Genomic DNA, 27,860 nt, shown 5'->3' on the forward strand with positions numbered 1-27,860 from the left:
CACCAAGAGTAACCAGGGGAGATTGGGAAAATAGAAATGTTTTGGAGAAACTTTATTTTGGCTGTGTTGGATTTTACACCTCAGCTAGTTTGGGGCCTTAAATGATCATGACATTTTTATAGGACTTTGTTATCTATTTGTATATTCATCCTGTTACCTCTTGTTTCCATCTTTGTATGTGTTAAAATTTGAATTTTCTTTGTATTCTATATATTATTTTTTCTTATTTCTCTTTTTTTTAGAATTATTTAGCTTTTTCAGAATTTTTATTTTGAGAATTTTTTATTCCCCCTTGAATTGACTTTCCCTGGAGAATCTTTGGCTATAACATCTAGACTCATAGTCATCAGCATTGAAATAACTGAAGTTATTTAAATTTTCAAAGGGTAGGAACTTAGGAACATAAAACCAAATATTAAGCTGGGAAAATACCCATAGTTAAGGAGTGAAAAAAAAAAGAGGATTCATTAAAGGAAATAAAACAATTACAGAAATACTAGAAGAATCGGGCAATACTGTACACTTTAGGAAGGACAGATTTCAGGTGATTTTATTTAACAGCATCAAATATATAGAGAATTCATGCAGAGTGAACTGATGTTGCAAAGATATTGGCATTTCTACTCTCTTTCTCCTTATTTGTGGCAGTTCGTCCATTTTAATAAGTTCAGAATTTGGACAGTATCCAATAAGGACCTCTTCCTAAATTGTTACTTCAGTTTCAAAAGTAGAGGGTATTGAAATAGACATCTCCCCCTCTAGACAGGAAACAGAATGATTTCTGATGGATCTTAAAATACTTGCAATCTTAAAAGCACTCTATAAATGCTAGCCATTGCTATAATATTGATCTCAGTCTTGAAGTATGTCTTTTATGTCAGTAAGTTGTCAATATTCACTAGAGTGGAAGGCACTTCTATGCTTGAGTTAAGACATCAGACTGTTATTTCATATTTAGTGATTTCTGTGTTTCACCTATCAATAGTAGACAATTCCTTATCAAATAAAAACCAGAAATTGTTCTTTGTGATAAACATTCCTACATAAGTTTGCACAGTACAGCCAGTTAATCTAATTTGATTTTAGTAATTTGGGGCTAGTTTAAGGATCAAAAGTTAACATGGCTTGTTTAAAATAACATAGGTAGAATTGGGAATGAAAACTAGTATGTCTGACTCACAAACCAGAGATCTTTTAGTTGTATTAAAATTGCTTCCTTTGACTTAAAGGGAGAAGCAATATGCTTTCATGCATTCTTTTATTTTAGTCTTCTGTACTATAAAGAGAGAGTGGCAGTTAAGAATAAGGACAAATTTATTAACGTATGTTGTTGACTTATGACAAAAGAGTAGAACCCTAAAATATATTTTTTTTGATTTTGGTATTAGTTAAGGAATTTTATAGAACATAATATGTAATCTTTTTGAATATCAGCAACTCAGTTGGAAGGATTTCTTTAATTCTAATTTATTAATCATAATTGTCAGTATTTAACATTTTACAATGTTTGTAAGGTTGAAATGTTGTAACAATATATTAAAGATACCTGTATTGTTCTAAATTGAACTGAGTGATTTGAGACTAAAATTTATCCCTTATACAGGAATATAACCAGTTCTGTGTGATAGAAGATGCACAGCAAATGGGTGATGTTTTGGAAAATTCAGCCCAGGGGACCATGTGTCTAATTCCTGGTAAAACAAGGAAGTTTACCTTTAAATTTGTTGCAAAAACTGAAGATGTGGGAAAGAAGATTGAGGTTAGTTACTGAATTTGAAAATGTTTACATAAAGGAAGGTATATCATGATTAAATTGATAATTAGATATTTTTTATAGGTGAACATTCCTTTGCATATTATATATCATAAAAAGAATCATGTTCTTATTTTGGATTTGAAGTTTTAGCTTTCTTAGTTTTAAGATCCTGAATGACTGACTACATTTATCCCAAATGTTTGTAAATTGCTACCTTTATAGTTTTGTTCTTATTACTTTAATAATAAAACTTATACTTATTAGTTGAATTTAAATAGCATTCTTCAGAAGTCAGAATGCTATTAGCTCCAGGAAATGCTGAGTTTGCTTCCCTTATCTCATATACACAATGTGAATTTAATTAATCTTTAAATCAATAAAAGATTTGTGACTTTAGAGATTTAAGGGCATTATGGCCATCAAAATGAATTATAATGGTGATTGGGGTTGGAAGTTGTCGTATATGTGAAATGGAGTTTTTTAGAGGATTCTTTGCTTTAGATTTCTTCAGTGGATCTAATCCTGGGCAATGAAATTGGAAGATGTGTGGTTTTAAGTTGGCAGGGAGGAGGAGGAGATGCTGCTTCCTCCCAAGAAGCACTGCAGGCTACCCGTTCTTTCAAAAGACGGCCTAAGTTACCAGATAATGAAGTTCATTGGGACAGCATAATAATTCAAGCAAATACTATGTAAGTCTTCCTTGCTAGTCAGAGTTAAGATGTGATGTTTTGTTTTAAGAAAACTCTTTTTAAAAAATCACTTATGTATTTGTATTTTCTTTTCAAAGGATCATTTCCAGAGTTCCAAATATTTCTGTTCATCTCCAACATGAGCCCCCTGCCCTGACTAATGAGATGTATTGTTTAACTGTCACCATTCAGTCACAAGAGAAGACCCCAATCAGAGATGTGAAACTCACTGCTGGTTTGAAACCAGGTATACTTTTCTTCTTATTTATCTGAAAAGGAACATAGAGGAAACAGAACTAAAAATTACAATGCTGGAAGAATTTGTAGATCAGAATTGGAGGAATAGACAAGGTTTCTACAAATTTTTTCCCCTTCTATACATATTTCCACATTTATCATGCTGCACAAGAAAAATCGGATCAAAGGGGAAAAAAAGCAAGCAAACAACTATAAAAAAAAAGGTGAAAAACTATGTAACCATGAAGAAATTACTAAAGCAACTGTCAGAATCATTGAGGACTGCTCAGCACAAGAAAGAAAGATTAGAATGTGATTTATTGAAAATTGTTCCTCAGAAGAGTATTTGATTCTGCAAAATTGAACATGATCTTCCAGGAGGTAGAAAATGAGCTTTTAAAATAATTAACTAATAAGCATTTACTTTGAAAAAGTTTCTAGTTTGAAAAAGGGTTGGGTATGATAGTGCTTACCTGGAGTCCTGTAATGTGGGGAATGCGAACCTGATCATACACTTTTACTCAGGAGTTCTGAGCTCTAGCAACACTAGAACCAATTTAGTGTTCACATAATATCTATCTATTATTACTAACATGACATGCCTCTTGAGAGTAGAAAACCATCAAGTTGCCCAAGAAGAGGCATTGCTCTATTTGGCCTCATAACTTGGTTTAAAGATTTACAGGAAATTGACATTTAGGAAAGTAATGCAAGCATGAGCTTTATTTCTATGCAGCGTAGCAAGCAGACAAAACCAGAAGCCCACACACATATACATACTGGCAACACAGTCAGATTTGATCACATGGGACTAGAGTCACTCAAATGAAAGGAGATGTGTACAATAGCAAAATTTTGATGGGAGAAAGCATCTGCTCTTGAGTAGGGAAGTTTTATACTTTAATAATGGGCCAGGTTGAAAATAGATAATTAATGTAACAGATAACTTATCCCAATCATGGGAAGAGAAATTCTTAATTAGACCCTGGATGTGGTAGGGAAATATTCTTAATCACTTATTGATACTAGACTCAGGTTGGAAATTTTCCTATTTGGAATTAGAAATTGATTGAGGGTCCAACTCTATAATCGGAGATCTCAAAAATGGGTATTGGCACTTAGTCTTTGGAATCAGCCATGAGCCATAGATAGTTAGGAGCAGTGATTCCTTGTGTTAGAAATATGTTCAGATTGAGTCAGGACAGTGGTCATTAGGGCCACTTAGCTTAAAGTAACTCCACTTCAGAGTTCTGTCACTTGTATTACTACATCAAACAATATCAGAATTATTACAGGGAGATTAGAAAAAAAGAAAACAGGTCAAAGCTTTAATGTTGATCATTATGATCAGTTCAGTGTATGGTTGCTATACTTCCAGCCTAGACCTGGGATTCTGAAAGTAAAGGGAAGAAAAGAAAATCAGAAAAGGCCAGGACTGCTCAATCTTTGAAATATAAATGTAGCATACAAGATAAACTAAAGAAAGATACAAGAAAGCTACACAGAAAGCTATGCTAAGAAAAGCTAGGTGATAATGTATTGTTCACATATTGCTATCCCTTGGTTGTTTTATGATGTCTAGGAGTAAATTGAAGAATTCAGAGAAACTCTGGACCTGGATTCCCAAAAGAAACACATTAAAAGGAAAATAAATGTTTTCATCATATATTCCTGATAAGGTCTTGTCAACCAAGATATACACATATTAATAAAATCAGAAGCCATTCCTCAGTACATAAAGGGTCAGAGGGTATAAATGAAGGAATGCTCTCAAACAGTAATAATAAGAGAAATGCAAATCAAAGTAACCCTGAGATTTTACCTCACATCTAGCAAATTGGCAAAGATGAGAATAATCAAAGTTGGAGGAGTGGTGGAAAGATAGGAACACTAATGCATTGTTAGTGGAGCTGTGAAGCAATCATTCTGGAATACAATATGAAATTAAGTAAAGAAAATAACAAAAATGTTCATATTTTTTGATCCAGCAATTCCACTTCTAGGCATATGCCCTAAGACAGTTACAGCAGGACTTATTTAATACTAGCTTAAAAAAAAAATAGAAAAGTAGGTAGATCAGATGAGTAAGATCTAGAAACAAATGTTCAGAGCAGTATAGTGTCCCATATACTCAGATCACAAACTATTAGAGATGGAATTTTTTTATTCACCAAAAAACTGGAAAACAGTTTAGTGAAAATAAGTTTAATTCATTTTTATGTTGTTGATTTTTGTTTTTGTCTCAATTACATATAAAATTTTTAACATACTTTTTTTTTGGAGTTCCAAGTTCTCTTCCTCTCCTCCCCCTCTCCTTGAGAAGGCAAGTAATTTAATTTAGACTATGCATGTGCAGTCATGAAAAGCATTTCCATGCTAACCATGTTGCAAAAGAAAATACTGACTAAAAAAATTATAAAGTTATAAAAATATATTCCAATCTGAATTCAGACTCCCATCAGTTCCGCTTTTGAAGGTGGATAGCAGTTTTTACCATAACTTCTTTGGAATTGTCTTGAATCATCTTGATAAGAATAACAAAGTCATTTACAGTTGATCATAACACAGTATTGCTGTTAACGTATACAATGTTCTTCTGGTTCTGCTCATTTCACTTGGCTTCAGTAGTCCATGTAAATTTTCCCAGGTTTTCTCTGAAAGAATCCTGCCTGTCATTTTTTAAAGCACAATAGTATTTAAAAAAAAAAAAAAAAAGAAGCAGCAGCAGCACAATAGTATTCTATCATGATCACATACCACACCTTGCTTGCTGTTCCTCAATTGATGGGCATCCTCTCAATTTCTTTTGCTCGATAAAAAGTTGCTATAATTATTTTTGTACGTATAGGTCCTTTTCATTTTTCATCTCTTTGAGGACAGATGCAGGTTTAGTTCTGTACCTTATATATAGCAATAAACTGTAAATAGAAAAAAATCTAATTACAAAAACACATACCATAAAAAAATCAGAAAATAGAAAGTTATGCCTATAACTATGATGAAAATTCATAAAAAGATACAGGGGGTTGACAAAATTCTGTAAGATTGAATCATGTATCAATAAATGAATATTCAAAGAATACCTAAAGAAGTATAAGAATCAACTGGAAAAAATGTTCCAAAATCACTAATAATTGGAGACAGTTAAAACAATGCAAATTTCACTTTTATGTTCATCAGGATTAGAAAGATGCTTATGAAGGCTCTGTGGGAAGACAAGCAAGCTCAGTTTTACTAGAAAATACTTTAAAATCACGTAAGAAAATACCTTCTATAAAGAAAACAAGAATCATATTGTTCATATCTTTTAACCCAAGATGATTATAATCTTGTGCAGGAATATTCAGTGTTATTGTGATAAAATATTGGGAAGAAAGCATATATTCCATGATTGAGAAATGGTGCTACAAATTATGGGTGGGAGAAGAAAAGAATGAAGAATATTAAAAAGTCTATGAAACATATAAACAGACTTGTATGAAGAGATTTAGAGTGAAGAAAGGAGAGCCAAAATAATATGCAGTGATTACAATGATTTAAATAAATGGAGAGGCAACAATTCTAGTTATATGTAATAATCAATGTTAATAGCATACTGTTAGTGTTAAGGGACATCTTTTTCCTTTTGACTTGTGGGGTAATGTACTTTATTAAATTACTTGTTGGGAAGCATTAGCTATACCAAAACAATAGATTTTTTAAAAAAGAAAAAGTTTAATTGAAGTATCATGATAATAATAAGTCCCTGATTAACAATTAATGCTATTTAGTGCTCTTTACATGATAAGCTTTATACTATTTTTCTTCATTATTGTGACAATGTGATTAATTAATTTTATTTTTGTAATATTGCTTATGCTTTCAGGACAGGATGCTAATCTTACTCAGAAAACTCATGTGACTCTTCATGGCACAGAAATGTGTGATGATTCCTATCCTGCTTTACTTCCTGATATTCCCATTGGAGATTTGCAGCCAGGGGAACAGGTAAACCCCTGGATCAAATATGATTAGAAAAAAATAACTGAATTAGCTTGAGAAGTAGAATTATATAATAAAAGTAATATATTTGGGGTTAGAAGATAAGTTAAAATTCTGCTTCAGGCTTATATTAGTAATGTGGTTATTATCAAGTCTCTCAGAAGCTCTTTTTTTTTTTTTTAAACTAAGCAGGATGATATCTGGAGAACCTACTTCAGATTTCTTATGAAGATCAAATGAAATAATTCACAAAAAGTATTTTTGAAAGCGTATTACTATACATAAATGTTAAGCTTATTACTCTACATTAATGTTATTATTTTACTATATATAAATATTACCTATCACCATAACAGAATAACAAACCTACTTAGCTTAAACTTAGCTTCATACACATTTTTTTCCCTAGTCCTGAAGTCTCATCTCTAGAATAGAGGTTGGAATTTCCAAGTCATGTTACTATAATAAACTAGAGGACTAAATATTTTCTTCAGAATCCACTAATTTAAAAAAAAAAAAAAAAAAAAAAAACCCTAACAAACCTACCTCGAAAAGAGGAATTATCTTCTAGTAATAGAACAGTTGTAATTGAATTCACAAAAGAAGGAAACAAGAAGCCTTAAAGGTAAAAACAGTCTTATGAATTTGTACTACATAATGCTAATCCTTACCCTGTTCATTCAGTACCTCTCTCACAGCAGCCTTCATATTTTAAAGGGATGCTCAGATCAATACATAGGCTTTGGTATTCACAAATAGATTCTCCCTCCTAGGTCAGAGATTTGCCAGCAAATCCAATCTTCACTTGGCCCTCATCCCGTTGTAATCAGCAGCAGACATTAATTACCCAGTTTTTTGAGAAGAATTGGACTTTCTTCTACATTTCATTAGGGAGAGCGCCAAAGCTACAAAGGCTCTGCTCAAAATATTTATTTCTCCTTCCCCCAAAACTGCAGAAAGTGGCAAATGCTGAGTCTGCTCACCCAGAGAGAGAAAATAACAGGTAGAACTAGGACAAAGACCAGCATGCCATAAAACAAGCCTGAACAAAAGGGAGTAGAAATCCGGTTGGTGCCCATCCTGCACCCTACTGGCTACTTGGAGCAAGGAACAAACTGGTGTATGGCCGAAGCTCAAGCTTTTGCAGTTTAAGTTTTGCAGTTCAGCACACAAGGTATATCCAGCAGCAAAAGGAGAAAAATCAAAGTGACAGGAGACTGTTCTTTTTTTATTTTTTTGAACAAAGCTAAAACCAGAGATTTCAAGAGGAAGAAAGTTAAATTAAAAACCTAAAGCAGAAGTAAATAAATCAGCATTGTGCTAAATTTAAGAAGGATGACTATTAAAACATCAAAAAAGTTACTGACTTCTTTAAATATTACAAAAGAATTTGAACTGATGTCTGCTAGCACATGCTTGTGTAATCTCAAGACAACATGAAAAAAGAAAATGTTCCATATTGTCTCAATTGCACAACATAAATAATTAGCAGGGTAGAAAATTAAATCCACAGAAGTGAATTTCCCTCTAGAAGTAAAAGAGAATAACAAATTGATAATACAAGTATATTGCAGTGAAGGACAGCTGAAAGAATAGAAGAAAAAAGCAGTTACACTAAAAGAGTACATGATCAATATTACAAGCAAAAGCCATTGATCTCATGGACAGAATACATATGGGCAGTTTATCATAAGTCTTCCAAAAGAACCTGACAAATTAAAAAAAAAAAAAAACCTGCCGCAAACATATGAATTTAAAAAATAAAGCACTGTTTGATAGACGTCATATCCCTTTAGTGAAAAACCCTTTTGTCTCAAGCTTGAAGCTACACAGTAGTTGATTTGAATAAATCCCTTGAAATTCTGTAGGTGACCAGAAGAACAGATGTTGGCTCTTTGATGCATGGGTAGGCAAGAGAGATCGCCTCTTTTTGTATCTCCAGTGCTTAGCACAGTGCTTGGTACATAGTAGCCACTTAATAAATGTTTGTTAATTGATAAAGAGACGGGTTTAAATTCTGACTTTTAAGATTGATCTGTTTTGTGATCTTGGGCAAGGCACTTGGACAAAACAAATTCATGGCCTTAGTTTTATCATCTGTAAATTGATAATAATTTTTTGTTTGAAGGTTGGGAAATTAGTATCACATAAGTGAATTATTATTTTTATCCTGCCTTCTTATAGCTGGAAAAAACATTATACATTCGTTGTGGAACAGTGGGTTCAAGAATGTTTCTTGTGTATATTTCTTACTTGATCAACACAACTGTTGAAGAAAAAGAAATTGTTTGCAAATGTCACAAGGTAATGCTTTTTTCTTCTGTTTTTGCTTTTAGGTTAGTTTAATGAACTAGAATGAAGTTTTAGCATTTTCTTAGCAGGTTTCTTTGCTATGATGAACTACTTTTTAGGTTACTAAATCTGATAACTTCAAGATTCACAGTATATTTATGAGAGAACATCAAGATTAGTAATTTTTTACTTTACCTTTACCAATAGAAATCATAGCCCATCCACACTTTAGAAGATTAATTTTAGGTTATCTCACAATCAGAAGTACCCCTTCCAGGGTTACACTTCTAAATAACTGGATGATACAGAGTTAGAACACCATTCTGGAAAGACCTGTTTTCAAATTTGATCTCAGATACTTAATGGCTGTGTAAATGTAAAAATCACTCAGTCCCTCTCTCCCTTAGATTCCTCATTCATAAAATAAGGATAATAATAGCCTGTATCTCCCAGGATTTGGGGGATGAAAAAATGGAAAGTTACTTGTAAAAACTTTAAAAACATTCAGAGTGCTTGATAAATATTAATTATTATTAAATGTCAGAATTTGTATCCCGGTCTTCATAAATCCAGGTTTTATCATTTAATCCTACATATTAAGATGGAATATAAATCAGCAGTAGGCCCAAATAAGAGATTTCTTAGACTAGGCCAATGAAAAAAATATCTAGCATCATTTTACAGATTCTTATATCATGTGATTTTTTTGGTCTCTCTGCATCCCTAGCCCTCCATAGGATAAAACCAGGAGTGTGGCATGAAGAGAGAAAGGACTTTTAAGATATCCTGTAAAAGTAATACAATTGAAATTCCTTGTCTTAACACTCTTTGACCAAGAGAGAAACATTTATTCATTGATTTTTTTTCATTGATAATTAAGCACTCATAAAGCTCTTGTACTAAATTTTGACTTCTCAAAATCATAGATGATGCTGGTCTAGTACATCTTAATAGGGATGGAGGTAAGAAGGGAGGGATCCAGTTTATGGGTCAAATATCATCTAATTGTGGATTTTTCTGGGATTGCCCAGGTGCCAATTCTTTGTGTCTGGGGACTTGGCAGGGCCTTGGCATTTAGTTGTGGGGGTTAGCTAGTTAGACCTACTTTCTATCAGTTTGATATGATGACATAGTTTTTCCTATTTAGGGAATCAAATGTACACTACTGCATTTACTGTGCTTCCTAGGATAATCACAGGAAAATGGTTTTGAAATTGGAACAAGGGCCAAAGAGGCCATCAGGTTATCTCTTATTTTACAAATAAGGAAACTGAAGTTAGGGAAGAGAACTGTTTTGCCTAAAGTCCCTTAGGTAGGTAGTAAGAGTGGGCAGCAGAATTTGAATACTTATGTCTCTTACCTTCAGAGCCAGCCCATTTCCCATGGTGCCGCATCTCTTCTTTTTCAAACATTTTTGAAATGCCATGACAAACATTATTTGTTTGCAGTCATTATTTTAGTTGTGCCTGATTTTTTGTGACTCCATTTGACAGATACTTAAGAGTGGTTTGCTTTTTCTTTCTCTGCTTCATTTAACAGTTGAGGAAATTAAGGCTTGCCTGGTTAAGAAATTTGCTTGGGGTCATACAGCTAGTGAATGTCTGAAGTTGGATTTGAATTCAGAAAGAGAAGTCTTCTAGATTCCAGGCCTGACATTTTATCTACTGTAGTGTCTAGCTGCTGTGTATGTTGTAACACAAAAGCATCTTTAGGGCTTTATCCATTAAATTGTTAGAATGTTTTCAATCAGCATATAGTAGAGAGAAGAACTTGAGACGGAGTCAAAAAAGTGTTCTGCCACTTAACAACTTAAATGATCTTGAACCCTAGACTTTCTTGAGCCTCAATTTTCTAGTCTGTAAAATAGGAATGATTAATATCTACCCTCACTAGGATTGTTGTGTGGATCCAGGGAAAGTGAAAGGTTTTCATACATTGTAAAGTGTTATACAACATAAACTTTGTCATTAGATTTTCATTACATAGATTTTTTTTGGAAAAATTTTATTATCTTTCATTTTTATCCTTTTCATCTATTCTTATATCTCTCTCTCCGTTTCACCTTTTATTGTAAGACAGAAAAGTATTTCAGGAAAGCCAACTGACACAGTGACCACTGTTGATAACATAACACTGGTGTTCCATATTCCATAATTTTTTAAAAAAAAAGTTATTTCTTTGAAAGGAAAATGGAAGGAGATGCATCACTTGATCTTTATAGATTCTTCTGTTATGTAGAATGGGAATATTATTGATCAGAAATAGAATTTAAATTATATTTTCATACAAGATTTATTTTACTCTTTGCTGTTAAGTTTTGGAAAAGGAAATTAAATATACTTTCTAAATTCTCTTCCAGGATGAAACTGTAACAATTGAAACCGTCTTTCCATTTGATGTTGCTATTAAATTTGTCTCTACTAAGGTATGTGCATTTAAGCTTGCTGTAGATAATTTAGGAATACGAAATTTATAAGAATAAAACTACTCTTTACAATCCTAATTGAATTCTCTTTGTTGTGGCAGTTTGAACACTTAGAAAGGGTCTATGCAGACATACCCTTTCTTTTGATGACAGACATTTTAAGTGCCTCACCTTGGGCTCTCACCCTTGTATCTAGCCAGTTACAGCTTGCTTCTTCCATGACTCCAGTGGATGATCTGCAATCGCATGTGGAGAAAGGTGAGAATTCAAATAAATGTAAATATAATTAGACATTTGAAAATAAAACTTAGCTGTACATAGAAATTTTTGATAAATTGCAGAAGTTTAGGATTAAGTTCATGAGAACAAATCCACACTTCAAACTTATCAAATTGTTCCTTGCTCTATTTATTTATATAATTATGTGTTTTTTGAGGGTGGCAAAATAAAAAACCTAAGGAAATCTATTTAAAGTATATAAGCAAAACCAGTTCCCTTCTTTAAAACACTGAGATATTCAGAATGTATGAAAATTAGTTATTGGTAAGGGTTTAGATGATTTAATGTTGAATATACTAAAAGCTTTCTGATTTAATTTGGTGTATTTACTTTCACATTTAGGATTCATGTAAACCATTTCCCTTTTTTTCCAAATACATTTTTATTTATTTCATTAAATGTTTACTAATCACATTTAAAAATATATATATTTTTAAAAATTTGGGGTTTCAGATTTTTTCCTTCCTTGCCATACCCCATTGAGAAGGCAAGCAATATAATACCAGTTATTCCTATGAAGTCATACAAAGCATATTTCCTTATTAGCCATCTTGCAAAAGAAAATATACCCAAGAAGTCCCAAGAAAAATAAAGTAAAAATAAAACTGTATTTCAATTTGTACTCAGTTTATGAGCTTTTTCTGGAGATGGGTAGCATCATGAGTCCCTTGGAACTGTCTTGAATTATTGTTTTGATCAGAAAAGCGAAATCTTTTGCAATTAAGATTCTTACAATATTGGTTATTGTGGTGATCCAGTTCAGATGGATCTGAATTGGTCCCTGTTCGGGCGCCAAAATGTTGGGGTTTCAAATGTTGGGTTCTTGTTCTTCTTTAAAATATTATAAAAGTTCTCTCTGGGTGCCTTCCCTGGAATCAGGATTCTGTTGGCCCCACGTTGGGCGCCAAAATGTGGTGATCTAGTTCAGATGGATCTGAATCGGTCCCTGTTCGGGCGCCAAAATGTGGTGAGCTTTTTCTTCTCAAAACGCAGCCAGGTGATAAAAGTTCAGATCTTTTATTATCTCCAATATAGCCCGGTTAGCTTAGAGGCCTATCTCTCTGCTTGGTTCCAAGAGCTCTTGCCACTTTGTCCTTTGCTTCTGCCTCTGCTTTCTTCAGCCTCCAGAGCCAGCACCGCTCTTCATGTCATTCCGGTGAAATCTCGACTTGTAGCTTCTTCCTCTGAAGAACTTCTTTGACTGGCCCATTGAAGCTCTATTTATGCTCCCAAAGAGCTTCAAGGGAGGTGTGAACTCATTGAACTCCAATGAGTAAAGGTGTGAACACAAGCCTTGTATTAATTAGTTCTACTTAGTACCTTGTTTCAGGTTCTGCCCAAAACATCTTCTTGTAAGATTAGATCAACTCTAATTAGTTAGCAATTAGTAAGGATTCCAACAGGTTATTATGTACTTTGTTCTTCTGGTTCTGCTTTCTTCAATTAGCATTCATTTCTTTTGTCTTCCTAGATTTTTCTGAAAACTCCCATTTATCATTTCTTATAGCACAATAGCATTCCATTACAATCATATACTATATCTTGTTCAACTATTCCCCAATTTATGGGTATCCAAGTCTCTTCCACCACAAAAAGAGCTGTGATATTTTTGTACACATAGATCCTTTTCCTTTTTCCTTGATCCATATAAGATACAGATCTAGTAGTAGTAGTATTGCTGGGTCAAAAGATATGCAGAATATTATCATGCTTTCAGCGTAGCACCAAATTGTTCTCCAGAATGGTTGGAGCAGTTCACAATTTCACCAACAATGGCATTAGAATTCTTTTTATACTTCCTCTCTGGTATTTGTAATTTTTCTTTTCTGTCATGCTACCCTGTCTGATAGCTATGAGGTAATATCTCAACAGTTGTATTAATTTTCATTTTTCTAATCAGTAGTGATTTAGAACATTTTTTCACGTGTCTAGAGATAGCTTTGATTTTTTTCTTCTGAAAATTACTTATTTATCTCTTTTGAAACCGGTTCTTTTGTAAATAATCCCCTTTTGCCCTCTGCAGGAAACTCTGCTACTAAATTTCTTTAGCACTTATATCATATTACTTTTTTTTTTTAAATTGGTGCTTTTTGTTTTTTTAAATCAATCATTTCCATAAATGCCTTTTCTAATAAAACCTGCCATATAACAAAGAAAGACAGTGAATGAAAACTAACAAAGCACTCCCAACAATGTATGTTCCATTATTCTCCTATTGTCTCCCATCATTCTACATAAAGGGAAGTTTTACATCTTCTCTTCTGTGGAACTAGGATTGATCATTACAATTCATTTAAATCCATCTATCTATTTTTTTAACATAGTTTATTCAGTCTTTCCTCAGTCAATGGAAAATTGACTGATTATATTTTTATTTTGCTATCAGAACAAGTAATGATATAAGTATTCTTGTAGGCAACTAGATGGTACAATGATAGATCTTGAACCTGGAGTCTGGAAGACCTGAATTCAGATACTACCTCAGACACACATTTGCTCTGTGACTCTGGGCAAGTCACTTACTTTCTATCCCACTTTCCTCATCTGTAAAATAGGAATAATAATAGCACCTACTTCTTAAGTTTGTTGTGGGGGATAAAAAGAAATAAATGTAAACTGTTTTGCAAACATTAAAGAGATACATAAATGCTGGCTATTGTTATCATCATTATTATTTTTGTTATTGTAGTAGTACATATGGATATCTTTGGGGTTTGTGCTCATTTAAGGGTAGAATAGTTTATTAATGTTTCTTGCTTAATTTCAAATAGTTTACCAGAATTGTTGGACAATTTCACTCCATTATTGGCAGTGTCTCATCATATCTATCTTTCTACATTCTCTCCAGCATTGACTGTTTTCCATTTTTTCATCATCTTTATTTCTTTTAGGAGTATGAGGTGAAACTTCAGAATTGTTTAATTTGCATTATTCATGTTAATGATATTAACATTCCATTCTCAGATATTTATATCAATTCATTATTTAACTTAATATATCAGACCTTTATCAGAAAAAAATACTTGGTATAAGGATTTTTCCTTATTAATTTTTGTTCATGTTCTAAATAATTTTGTTTATATAAAATTTTTTTAAAAATTATTTGTCCAGAAATTTTAGATGTAATCACTTCTACCCTATATTGTTCATCTTTCTCTTATCATAATTGTAAAAGGAATCTCTTTCCATCATTCCATTCCAATTTTATTACGATATTTTTTATACCTATTTTTACCTGTAACTGTATCTATATATCTCTACTTGGAACCTATAAATAATTTTGTTTGTTTTTGTTCAGGCCTTTTAGTGATGTCTGACTGTTTGTGGGTTTTCTTGACAGAAATACTGTAGTGTTTTGCCATTTCATTCTCCAGCTCATTTGACAGATGAGGAAAATGAGGTGAAGAGGGTTCAGTGACTTGTCCAGAGTCACACAACTAGTATCTAAGGCCAATTTGAATTCAACAAGATGAATCCTCCTGACTCCCGTCTTGGTGCTCTATCCACTTCTATATCTAACTGCCAAACATAATGGCACCATTTATATGGTGATTTAATGTTTACAGAGTGCTTTTCATTATTTGATTTAGTGTTTACAATAGCCCTGCAAAGTGAGTAGTTAAAAGTCTAACACTCTGTTCACTGTGCCAGCTAATGCCTCTTGGAGTATGTTATTGTAATATTAGAGTGGTCCCTAACTTTTCTTACTCTTCTGGACTAAAACTTGTAAATGGAATTCTGCCAATGCCATTTCAAAGTAATTTAAAAAAATCTTGCTGATAGTTGTCTTACAGACTGGTGAGAGTGCTAGTGAATGTTTCTGTCTTCAGTGCCCATCAGTTGGTAATGTTGAAGGTGGAGTGCCTACTGGACATTATATTATCTCCTGGAAGAGGTAAGCGTTACATAAATCTTATCTTTTCCTCTACCTCATTGAATTTCTTAAGTGTTTTATTATTCATCATTTTTACTGACCATATGGGATCCTGTGATACATTGGGTTGAAATTAAAGTACCTGTAAAACATTCTCTCAAAGATGTGGAAACATATCTTATATATCTTCTCTTTTTATCACTCCTTTCCCTTCCCCACAAATTTCCCCTCTCTCCCTAACACACTCTCACCCACCCACACACACACACACACACACACACTCACTCTCTCTCTCTCTCTCTCTCTCTCTCTCTCTCTCTCTCTCTCCATATATATATATATATATATATATATATATATATATATATATATATATATATATATATATATATACACATATATATATATATATATATATGTGTATATATATATATATATGTACATACACACACACACAATTTCTTTTGTCATCATGGGGGAAAAAAAAAACTAGTGCTAACTGACTACTTTTCACTTTTAATTTAAAATATCCTTTGTGTAGAATTATAGTTTGTTTGGCTTGACTTATATACTAATAATAGAAATAAATTCAAAATAACGTTTTAGTGGTGTATATTTTGGTATATCATTTATTCTAGTTTCTGCTATATGTATGTGTGTATATTCTTTGATGAAGATGCATAGATAACATTGTGTTTTTTTCTTAAATCATCCTGTCAGGTTTTTAATTTATAAGTCAGAGGAAAGATGCAGTATATTTCATCATAATACTTTGTTCTTTGAAATGATAGTTTGCGAATCAGTAACAATAGAGTTATTTTGGACCTTTTAGAAATTGCAAAGGATTATTGCTATACCAAACTCAAGACACAACCTGTTTGGTGGGCATTTATTTTTGGAAATACATTATCTCCAACATATTTTGACAGTAATTAAGTATAACATTTTATTAATCTAAGATTTCTTTTTTTTTCTTTAATGGACTGTTAAACTTTCATGGAACAAAGTTTTTGTTCCATTAAATATTCTTTCCTTGGGGCAGTTAGGTGGCACAGTGGATAGAGGACCAGCCCTAAAGTGAGGAGGATCTGAGTTCAAATCTGGTCCTGGACTCTTAATACTTCCTAGCTGTGTGACCCTAGGGCAAGTAACTTAACCCTAATTGCCTCATCAAAAAAAAAAAAAAAAATTCTTTCCTTAATAAACTTTTGAAGAAAAAAATCTTTTTTTTTTTAAAATAGTTAAAGAGGTTTCTGATTTGCTCTTTTATTTTATAACATTGTATATGAATTGTGAATTAAACTTACAAAGTGCTTTTTCTTCACTTCTTTTTATTAGGACTTCAGCCTTAGAAAATGTTCCTGTCATCAATACTGTCATTACTCTGCCACATGTGATTGTAGAAAGTATCCCACTCCATGTGAATACAGGTAACAGGAACATGAATTTCACTTGGATGAAAAAGATTATAATTATCACTACGTGTAGATGCAGTTTTCAACTTTCAAGAACACCAAAATCTTGTTTACAAGTTCTTAATCATTTTTCTAAAAGAGTAGTGTCCTAGTAGGTTAGAGAGCCAGTCTTTGACATCCTATAATCATATGAGATGGGCAAATCACTTAACCTCTTTGAGCCCCAAACTTAGCTCTTTAAGCCATAAGTTTCAGTGGGTTATATTGATTTATGTCGGGAGTTTGCTTAAACCAGTGAAATCAGATCTGAACTTCACTCTTTCCAGGATTTCAGTAAACACTCAAAATTCAATCAAAAAAATTTTTTTTGGTGGTATTGCTTTCTTTTTCCTCTCTGCTTATAGAGAAAAGTTTTTCTGATGATTTTCATAACTATCAACAAGCATTTAATTATTAGGAATTCTACATGTTGGGTTAAAAAGACAAAAGTGAAGTACTCTGCCTTCAAATGGCTTACTTTTTAAAGAGAGAGACGATGTGTACACAAATAAGTATTTATAGAATTTACAAAATAGTTATAAGACAGTTTGGGAAGGAATGGCCCATGAAGTTTTCCAAATAATTCATTTAGGCGACAGAGCCAGGATGACAAAGAGAAGCCAAGGAAGTATAGCCTGAGCTTCCCCCTCCATTATCCTCAGAAACAATGCTAAATTTAACCTCTAAACAGATTCTGAAATGACAGAACCTATATAAAAAGACAGAGTAAAACAATTTTCCAGTTTAGGATAACTTAGGAGGACTTCAGGAAAGGTCAGTCTCGTAGCGTAGCCTGGCATAGGCATATGAGGAATCTAGCAGGATGCTCTTAGCAGGCCAGCTGTGAGACCTCTAGCTCCAATGCAGAAGGTAAATTGTGAACTCTTAAGCACCTGGTACAATAGGGTTAACTAAACCAAGCCAACTCAGGGCAGGGGGAAGCTGGCACCTCCAACCCCATGGAAAGTCAGTGTCAAGACCCTTGTTTCCCTGCAAAAGAAGGGATAGTCTTTCCTATCCCCTAAGAGTAGAGCTCAACTTTTTTAAAATGAGCAAAAAAAAAACCAAAAACAAAAACAAAAAGCCTTGACCATAGCAAGCTATTATGGTGACAGAGGAGACCAGAACACAAACTCAGAGAGAACAGCAGTGGCAAAATGCCTATCTGTGAAAGGGGAATATGAGTTGGTCTCATACTCAAAAGAGTCTGTTGGAAGAGCTCAAAAAGGATCATATAAATCAAATAAGAGAAGTAGAAGAAAAATTGAGAAAAGAAATGAGGGCTATGCAGAAGAATTATGAAAAAAGTCAACAGCTTGGAAAAGGAAATATAAAGTTTGACTGAAGAAAACAATTCCTTAAATAATAGATTTGGTGAAATGAGAAAAAAAAATACACTGAAGAAAACAACTCCTTTAAAAGTAGAATTGTCCAAATGGAGGTAAAAAAGCTAACTAAAGAAAATAATTCATTAAAAACTTCAGTTGGAGAAGTGAAAATGAATAACTCAATGAGACATCAAAAATCAAATAAAATCAACAAAATGAAAAAAATAGAACAAACTGTAAAATACTTATTGGAAAAACAACTGATCTGGAAAATAGATCCAAGAGAAAGAGTATTGAAGAATTACTGAACTTACCACATGTTTCAGTAAATCAAGAGAAACTGCCTAGATATAGAGGAATATCCCAGAGAGCAAACAGTCATTGAAAGAATCCACCAATCACTTTTTGAAAGAAACCCCAAAATGAAAATTTCAAAGAATATTGTAGCTAAATTCCAGAATTATCAAGTCAAGAAGAAAATACAGCAAATAGAAAAAAATAATCTCATTAACAAATAAATGTCAAAGAGGCTAGAAGGGTTACTGGGTATCACAGGATAAATTAGGAGTTAATTTTTCTAGCAAAAATTGATCCTTATTTTTCTTCTCTAAAGATCTGCCATCCTTTGGTCGTGTTAGAGAATCATTACCTGTCAAGTATCATCTACAGAATAAGACCAGCTTAGTTCAAGATGTAGAAATTTCTGTGGAACCCAGTGATGCTTTCATGTTCTCAGGTCTTAAACAGGTACAGTATTTTGCTTTTCCTGTGTAGAACCTCTAAATAGTCCTGTAATCAAGTATTTGTATCCTTGTATAAATGCACTAATAGGCCGTGTTCTTCATGTTATTTTATTAAAATTGTGTTCGTTTGTTTTTTGAAAGTATTAAAATGTGCATTTGTTTACATAAAATAAGAAATACAACTTTTAGAAATACAACAGACTTTCAATTGAGACAAAACACACGATCATATTATCAAGTTCAGACTTGTATCGACTTTATGCTACCCACAGCACATATACACTGACAGAATTAAAGATCTTTTGAAACATTAAACAGATACATACCAAAGTATATATTTATACATAGCTTGACATCATGAATTCTCTTTTACATATATATGCCTACATAGATTATCTCCAAATGTGATATGTGATTGTCAAATTTAGTGTATAACTTTGAGTCCAACAGAGAGAAAATTATGTGGAGTCTTGTATTCTAGGTCTTCAGATAACTACCTTATAAATCTGGTTTTTGGTTTTTGTTTTTGGACAAGATAGTCGAGGAGTAAAGTGACTTGGAGACATAGCTAGAAAATGACAAGTGTCTGAGGCTGACTCCAGCGCTGGTACTCTATCCACTACATCACTTAGCTGTCCCCTTTTAGATTTTTATTTTGGAATAATCCAATTTATCCACCAATTTTTATTTATAGTGACAAAATATATGCTTTATTAGCATATTCAGATTAGGGCAGTAGATATGAAATCACAGAGTTGGCCACAATTCGATAAAACAGGTACAGTCCACAGTTACTTATCTGTACCAATTGAGAAGAGAACAAGGGTTCTCTATAATCCTTTTTGAATAATTCAGACCAGCTCAGCCTTAGATTTGTTTTCCTAAAATTAGCAAGACACATGCATAATAATTTAGCACTCTCTCCCTGAACCCAATATTATTATTATTTATTCCTATTGTTTTAGAATAGAATTTAGTATCTAAATGATTTATCAAGTATAGATAAATGAACAACTGAATATGTACATGACAAAATCATGTGCATTTCTGGTTACCTTTACTTAACTACTTTTTATCATTTAGATTCGGTTACGTATCCTACCTGGCACAGAACAAGAAATGTTGTACAATTTTTATCCTTTGATGGCTGGATACCAGCAACTGCCATCACTCAGCATCAGCTTGCTCCGTTTCCCTAACTTCACAAATCAACTGCTCAGACGTTTTATACCTACTTACATTTTTGTAAAGGTATGGAGATAATAGAAATTTCTTGTTTTATTTTATGTCTTTTCATTTCTCAACAATTATGCTGTCAAAACAAAGTTCACCTGGGATTAATTATTAATTTTCATCAGTTTTATTCTTATAGCAAAGTGCTATAAACATTTCTAAACTGCCAACTCTATGCTGAGAGAACACTGCTAGGTAGACATGGGGACCATAATGTGAAGTTTATGTTAAGATAGCATCCCTACCCTAAATTCATTTACATTTTAATAGAGGAAATATGACATGGATAATAGCACGACAGTATTAAATGAAAGATTAGAGCGTTACATAACAAAATTTGAAAGCAGAGGCTTAGTGAATTACAAGTTAAATATGAGTCATGAGTTATATGAAATGAAAACCAAGAAACTTAATGCAGTCTTGAGCTGTATTAAGAGAGTTATAATGTTCAGGACCTCCAAAGGTGGTAGTGCCAGAGTACTTTCCTAATGTTCAGATCATATCTAGAGTATTTAATTCATTTTGGGGCTCCAGGTTTTAGGAAGGACAATAGTGACCTAGAGAGTGCCCAAAGGAAAATTTCCAGATTGTTAAAGAAGCTCAAGGTTGAGCTATATAATAATCCATTGAAGAAACTAAGGATATTTCACCTGGAAAAAAGAAGACTAGAATGGGGAAGAGGTGGACTATTCAAGTAGTTGAAGGCTTGTCATGTGAAAGAAAGACTTGTTCTACTTGGACCTAGAGGGCACAATTAGGAATATTGGGTAGAAGTTGCAAATGATTGGATTTAGGCTAAATAAAAATTTCTACTAATTAAAGCTGTCCAGGAGTTAAATGAGTTTTCCAGTGAGATAGTGGATTCATCTTTAGTTAAGGTTTTTTAGCAAAGCCAGAATGACCTCTTACGTATATTATAGATGGTATTCTTTTCCACTTATGGATTTGACTCAGTGATCACTGTGGTCTTTCTAATTCTGAATTCTGCTGAACCTGGGAAAATGTTAGGTAGTATCTGAGGGAGAATGTCATTATTTATAGAAGGATAAAGAAATGTCCAGATGGAAAAGGTGGCCATTTTACCTGGGTTTTAAACAAGTGAGTAGAATTCAGTAGGCAGATTAAGATGATTTCAGCCATAAGAAACTGTGTAGCAGAGACATGGATACAGGAGAATGCAGTACATGTTGAGATGGAACAGATAGTAGTCATTCTAGCAGGTGTATAAGATGCATTGTTAGGAGTACTAGGAGAAACAGGGTCCCAAAATGTCTTGGCCTTCCATGCAATGTATTCATGTCTACAGGTCTTGGGATGGGGAGGCACTGAAGACTTATAAACAGAGGAGTAACAGAATCAAACCTGTATACAAGAAGTTATTTTGGAAGTGATGTAGGGATTGAAAAAAAAAAGAATGGTTATTGGCTGTTCTCATGATTCAAGCCTGCTTCTATCAGCCAGGAGAAAGTAAAAGAGCAGGTGTGAGAAGTAATGCAAAAGTGACTTTAATAGGATTTGGTAATTGGTTGATTTTGAGAAATGAAGAAGAGAGAAGAGTGAAAGAGAATCAGATCACAAACATGATAGGTGAATTTTAACACACAAAATAATGAAGCCTCAAAGGAGGGGCAGGCAGAAAGTAAAGAGCTACTTTTGAACATGGGAATTGTATATGTGCTCATGGGATATTTAGGTAGAGAGATACCTTATAGACAATGTGAAATATCAGTCTCAGCTCAGGTGGCAGCAATAGGGGTATGAATTTGGAAATCACAAAGTAGCAGTGGTTGAGAGTGTGCAAATGAATGAGATTGTGAAGGGAGCATGTGCAAAGAATTAAGAGAAGGCAGCCAGGATAATACCCATGGGAACAGCCCTGCTAAGTATGGAAACTTGAAGTTATGAGAGACCATAAGAATTATTAGAACCAAGTATTAGTATTGCCTCAGAAGCTGAGGGAAATAAAGTATACAGTATAATGGAGTAGTCATTGGTGTCAGACATTAGTGTCTTAAGAGCAGCTCCAATAATAGCAGAAGGATAAGTAGAAACCAGATTTCAGAAAGTTGAAGAGAAGTGAGAAAATGAAAACATTTGAGGACAGATTTTTATTATTATTATTTTTTAATAACTTCAGTAGTAAAGGAGAGAAAAGAGATGTTCTATGAAATAGAAGAATCAAGGAAAGAATTGGCATGGATCAGAGAGATTTTGAATATATTTGTAGCTAGAAGGAAAGAAACTATTAATGAAGGGGGCTTGTTGATATATGAAGGAGAAAGGGGGGACAAAATGGAGTCAAAGCACAGTAATAGAATTAACTTTACTAAGTATCAGTGGTAATTCATCTGTAACTAGAGAAAAGCAGAAAAGTAAGTAATGATGTTTACAAGGTAGGAGAAGTGGAGAAAGAAACTGGTACTCATGCCCACTGGCTTTTAATCTTGTCAGTAGAAGAGGAAGACTTTGCTGCCAGGTGAGAGGTGAAGATGGTGTTATGAGAATGCTATCAAAAGGAGAAAAGCAAAGGCTTTTTTCACTTGATAGTGAAAATCAAAAAGGATTATTGAGCAGCAACAAGAGGCCCGGTGAAATTGGACATCAGAAATTTATATTGGGTAAAAATGAGATGTAGTATTCCATATTTATGTATTTTCCACATCTAGAGTGGAGAAAATGGATGAAGGCTCAGGATTTGTGACCAAAAAAGATGGAAGGCCAGACAAACATGGAATCCTAGTAGCTAGTGAAATATCAAATTAAGCTAGCTGTAGGATTCGACTGACTTGAGAAAAACATATGAAGCCTGTGTGAGGGATAGGGAATCGGAAAAGAGAAATGACTGATCTCAAAAATATAATCCCACTTTGATCACAAAAAAGTCCATTTTTATGTAGTACTGAAATATATTTTTTTCCTTTAGCATTATAAAACTTTTTCTTTTAAAAAAAAATAGAATTATTATCTAAATTCAGTACCAAAACGTCTTTTTAAATAGCTATAAAATCCCATCATACTATATTTGGACCTTTTTTGAAATCCTAACTCTAAACCCATGTTAGATGTAGATAGCTCATTTAAAGTTCATATGCTTATCTTTCCAATATAAAACAGGGTACTCCCATTCAGAATCACTTTGGAAACTTGATAATAAAGGTTTAAGAAATGCCGTATTGTTGGCTACATATTGATCTATCCAGCCCAGTATTCTTTCTCTGATAAGAGCATCCTAATTGGACCTTTGTTCCTTTCATGAAATCACCTTCAAGAAATTGGAGCAGATCCCATATATCCCTAACTTTTGTTTATGTTACATTGCAGATATTTATATTAATTCACTGTGATCTTATTTGTGTTTCTAGCCAGTACCAGTTTATTAGACTAGTAAGCTATATAAACATACTATTTCCCCTTTAAAATTGTACTTCCCAATATTAAGTGTTCAAAGGGACCTTGAAAACAAGGGCATAAGGAAGTACAGGCAGTCAATAGCAAAGCTGAGATTAAAACCTAAGTCTTTTGACTTTACATTCATGCACTTTCCTCAGCTGTCACCTCTTCCTTACCCCAGATTGAGAGAATTTGAAAGAAGTTTTAATTGGCCTTCATGCTGCTAAAGGAAGACCAGAGTTTTCACTGTCTTCCTATTCTTGTTTCCACTCCCACCTTAAGAAACATTGCTTTAATTGATTGAAAATTAATTTTGTGTCCATAAACACATACTAGAGTTAACCATATTTGGAAACATGTCTTTTATGCTCCATTTCTTAACCCTTAATTTATCATGTCATAAATGGCGTATCTCACTCCACATAGTAATTTCAGTCTTCTGGCTTACTTTAAAAAAAAAAAAAAAAAAAAAAAAAAAAAAAAAAAAAAGCCAGCCTTTTCTGCGTGGGAGGTATTTAACATTGTAAGAAAAATAATTTTGCCAGAAGCAGTTGGAAATTTTAGCATCTCTTACATGCCTGCTTTTTTGAGAGTGTAATCCCTGTAGAATATCCTAGAATGAACACTTGACATAGGGGGAGAATTAGTTTTTCAATCCCAGCCTTGACAAGTCAAACATCACCTTTCTAATCCTAGTTCCTTGTCTATAAAATGGGGATAGTACTTGCTAAATCCTGTGGCTTTTTCTTCAGTGCTCATTCTCTACAAATAGCCTCTCCTCTCTAAGTGTTTTGTGATATTGCTTTTTAACCTCATTTTTCTTGCCTCTTTTACTGAATTTGTTATAGATAATATCCTAGAATTCTGTCCTAGGACACCTCTTTTCTTTTTTGATATTCTATCTCAGCAATTTCATCAGCTCCATGGATTCAGTGATTATCTCTATATAGAGATTACATTCAAATCTACATATCCATTCCTCATTTCTCTCCTGTCTCAGTTTCACTAACTGCCTTCTGGATATTTCTATCTGGATGTTATATTGTCATCTCCAAGTCAGTACATTTTAAATAGAATTCCATTACTTTTCTCTGAAACTTTGCTGTCTTTCTGATTACATTGTTTCTTTTGAGGGCATCACCATCCTTCCAATGTCCAGGTTCATTATCTTGGAATCATCCTCAGCTCTTTCCTTTTGATGATCTTTCACATCCACTCAGTTGCGAAGTTTTGTCAATTCTACTCTACTACAATTCCCGCCTCTCCCTCTCCCCCCCATTTGTAAAATGTATTTTTTCCAGTTACATGCAAAGATAGTGTTCAACATTCATTTTTTATAAAACTTTGAATTACAAATTTTTCTCCCTTCTCTCACTCCTTTTGGAAAAGTAATGAAATTTTATTTAGAATATACTGATATATGGATATCCTGGGCCGGGCACTTTGCTCTTCTCTCACTATATTATCTCTCTTAGCAATTTCATCAGCTCATCTGGATATAGTTATTATAATCCATGCAAATAATTCTCATATCCATCTATTCATCTCTAACCTCTCTTTTTACCTCTAGTCTCTTATCTCCACCTGACTATAGACATCTTGAAATTTTTTTAATAGTTTTTTATTTACAAAACATATGCATGGGTAATTTTTCAACACTGAGCCTTGCAAAACCTTCTGTTCATGTTAAAAAATACATTTAACATGTATTGGACTACCTGCCATCTAGGGGAGGGATTGGGGGGAAAGAGGGGAAAAGTTGGAACAGAAGGTTTTGCAAGGATCCTTGTTGAAAAATTACCCATGCATATGTTTTGTAAATAAAAAACTATAATAAAAATATAATAAAAATAAATAAATAAATAAATATGTTAAATCCAGTATATGTATACATAGCCATACAGTTATCTTGCTATACAAGAAAAATCGGATCTAGAAAGAAAAAAAAAACTTTAGAAGGAAAACAAAAATGCAAACAACAGCAATTCTATGTAAATAAAACATGTGCATTCTTCTAAACATGCTATGTTGTGCTCCACACTCAGTCCCCACAGTCCTCTCCCTGGGTATAGATGGCTCTCTTCATTACTGAATAATTGGAACTGGTTTGAATCAATTCATTGCTGAAGAGAGCCATGTCTATCAGAATTAATCATCATATAGTTTTATGATTGCTATGTACAGTGATCTCCTGCTTCTGCTCATTTCACTTAGCATCAGTTCATGTAAGTCTCTCCAGGCCTCTCTGAAATCATCCTGTTGGTCATTTCTTGCAGAACAATAATTTTCCATAACAGACATCTTGAATTTAAGACAAACTTATATCCAACAAACTGAATTTATTATCTTTCCCTCTCCAATCTCCCCTCCCCTACAGGCCACCCAATCTCTTTTTCCATTTGCAAATATCATATTGTAAACAAGCCCATTTATCCATCAATTTAAAACAGAATTTTACTAATCACATAAAAGCTAAAACTGAGAGATACAAATCAAAAATAATAATATTCAAAAATTGTGTCAAAGACACGAGTCATATTCAGAAGATTTCCCCCCAAAGTGGAACCCTTGGTTACATAAAAGATTAGTCAGTAGAGTGGCAACAGAGTGAAAGTATGGAAATCCTAATAGTAGAGGATTGAGCATCAGTGGAAGTTCAAGTTGTCTGGAAAGGAAACAACAGCATGAAATGTTCTAATGGGAGTTAGGAGTTTCATTAAAGGATACTAATTTTGACTAAATATATCTAAGGCATAGGACTATTCATTTCTGATGAAGAAATGTCTTAGAAGACAGGGACAATACCTGATCTGGCTTTGTATCTCCCTTACTTAGTTAATACATTGTTTGTAGTGAGTGATAATATTTGTTGAAAGAATGTTATGTGATGGCAAAGTGCTTTTTAACATTTTTCATAGTATTTTATTTTTCCAAATACATGCAGAACTATAGTTTGCAGCAGTCACTTCTGCAAAACCTTGTGTTCCAAATTTTTCTCCCTTTCTCCCCTTTCCCCCTTCTCCAAGGTAGCAAGCAATCCTATGTAAATTAAACATGTTCATTCTTCTAAATATATTTCCATATTTGTCATGCTATACAAGAAAAATTAGATCAAAAGGAAAAAAAACCATGAGAAAGGAAAAACAAAACAGGCAAACAAATAAGAAAAGGTGAAAATACTGTGCTTTGATCCACATTCAGTCTCCATAGCATGCTCTCTCTCGATGTGGATGGCACCTTCTATCTTAAGTATGTTGGAATTGCCTTGAATCACCTCACTGTTGAATAGTCAAGTCCATTCAGTTTATTATCACATAGTCCTGTTGTCACTGTGTACAATGTTCTCTTGGTTCTACTCATTTCACTTAGCATCAGAAGTGAAGAAGACTTTTCTGAAATCAGTGTGCTCATCATTTCTTATAGAACAGTAATATTCCTTTACATTTAAATATATTCAGCCATTCCCCAACTGATGGGTATCAATATCCAGTTCCTTGCCACAACTGAACGGGGTTGCTACAAACATTTTGGCACATGTGGGTCCTTTTCCCTCTTTTATGGTATCCTTGGGATACAGCCCCAGTAGAGACCACTGCTGGATCAAAAGGTTGATATTTTAAATAGAGATGGACAAATTTTTAGGCAAACTTTTTTAAAAAGCATGTTAAACCTTGCACTCCCAAATCTTAAGAGAGAAACATTATTCTGTTCCACTACTAAGCCCAGTCCTGAGGCATAATTCCTAATTTTTGGCTGATTGCCAATAAGGAAAAGTCCTTGAAGTGGGCCCTCTGCTTTACTGAATTTGGTGCCTGTTTTCTAATGAAACCCAACATGATTACTGAACAAAAAGTGGGTTTCAGTGGAGAAATGAGATTCCACCTAAAGAATTCCCCTAAAGAATTGAAACTTAAGCAGTAAATTCAAAGAACCCTAAAACTTCTCCCCTTTTCTTCCCCCACCCCTCAATATTTTACTCATGGATTCAGAATCTATGTTCAAGAAAGAGGTCTGCTGTCAAAGAAACCAGAAGCATGACAATGAAAAAAAGAAATGTAAATATTCCTCCTATCCCATTTACACTTATCACAAATCCTGTTCAGGAATAAAGTATTTTTCTACATGTATGCCTGTGTGTGTGTGTGTGTGTGTGTGTGTGTGTGTGTGTGTGTGTTTATG

General features: G+C 33.4%; 1 protein-coding gene across 1 annotated transcript in view; it reads left to right on the top strand.

The window, feature by feature from the left end:
* The window catches only part of TRAPPC11 (trafficking protein particle complex subunit 11), a 74,757-nt gene that overhangs the window by 41,499 nt on the left and 5,398 nt on the right, over nt 1-27,860 (top strand). The window contains exons 19-29 of the mRNA XM_051966654.1: nt 1,604-1,759; nt 2,258-2,445; nt 2,544-2,692; nt 6,548-6,669; nt 8,848-8,967; nt 11,315-11,380; nt 11,482-11,638; nt 15,443-15,554; nt 16,872-16,963; nt 18,929-19,062; nt 20,142-20,309. Coding sequence (XP_051822614.1) covers nt 1,604-1,759; nt 2,258-2,445; nt 2,544-2,692; nt 6,548-6,669; nt 8,848-8,967; nt 11,315-11,380; nt 11,482-11,638; nt 15,443-15,554; nt 16,872-16,963; nt 18,929-19,062; nt 20,142-20,309 — 1,464 coding nt within the window. The remainder of the gene's footprint in view (nt 1-1,603; nt 1,760-2,257; nt 2,446-2,543; nt 2,693-6,547; nt 6,670-8,847; nt 8,968-11,314; nt 11,381-11,481; nt 11,639-15,442; nt 15,555-16,871; nt 16,964-18,928; nt 19,063-20,141; nt 20,310-27,860) is intronic.

The sequence above is a fragment of the Antechinus flavipes genome, chromosome 6 (genome assembly GCF_016432865.1).
Source record: "Antechinus flavipes isolate AdamAnt ecotype Samford, QLD, Australia chromosome 6, AdamAnt_v2, whole genome shotgun sequence".
Taxonomy (NCBI): domain Eukaryota; kingdom Metazoa; phylum Chordata; class Mammalia; order Dasyuromorphia; family Dasyuridae; genus Antechinus; species Antechinus flavipes.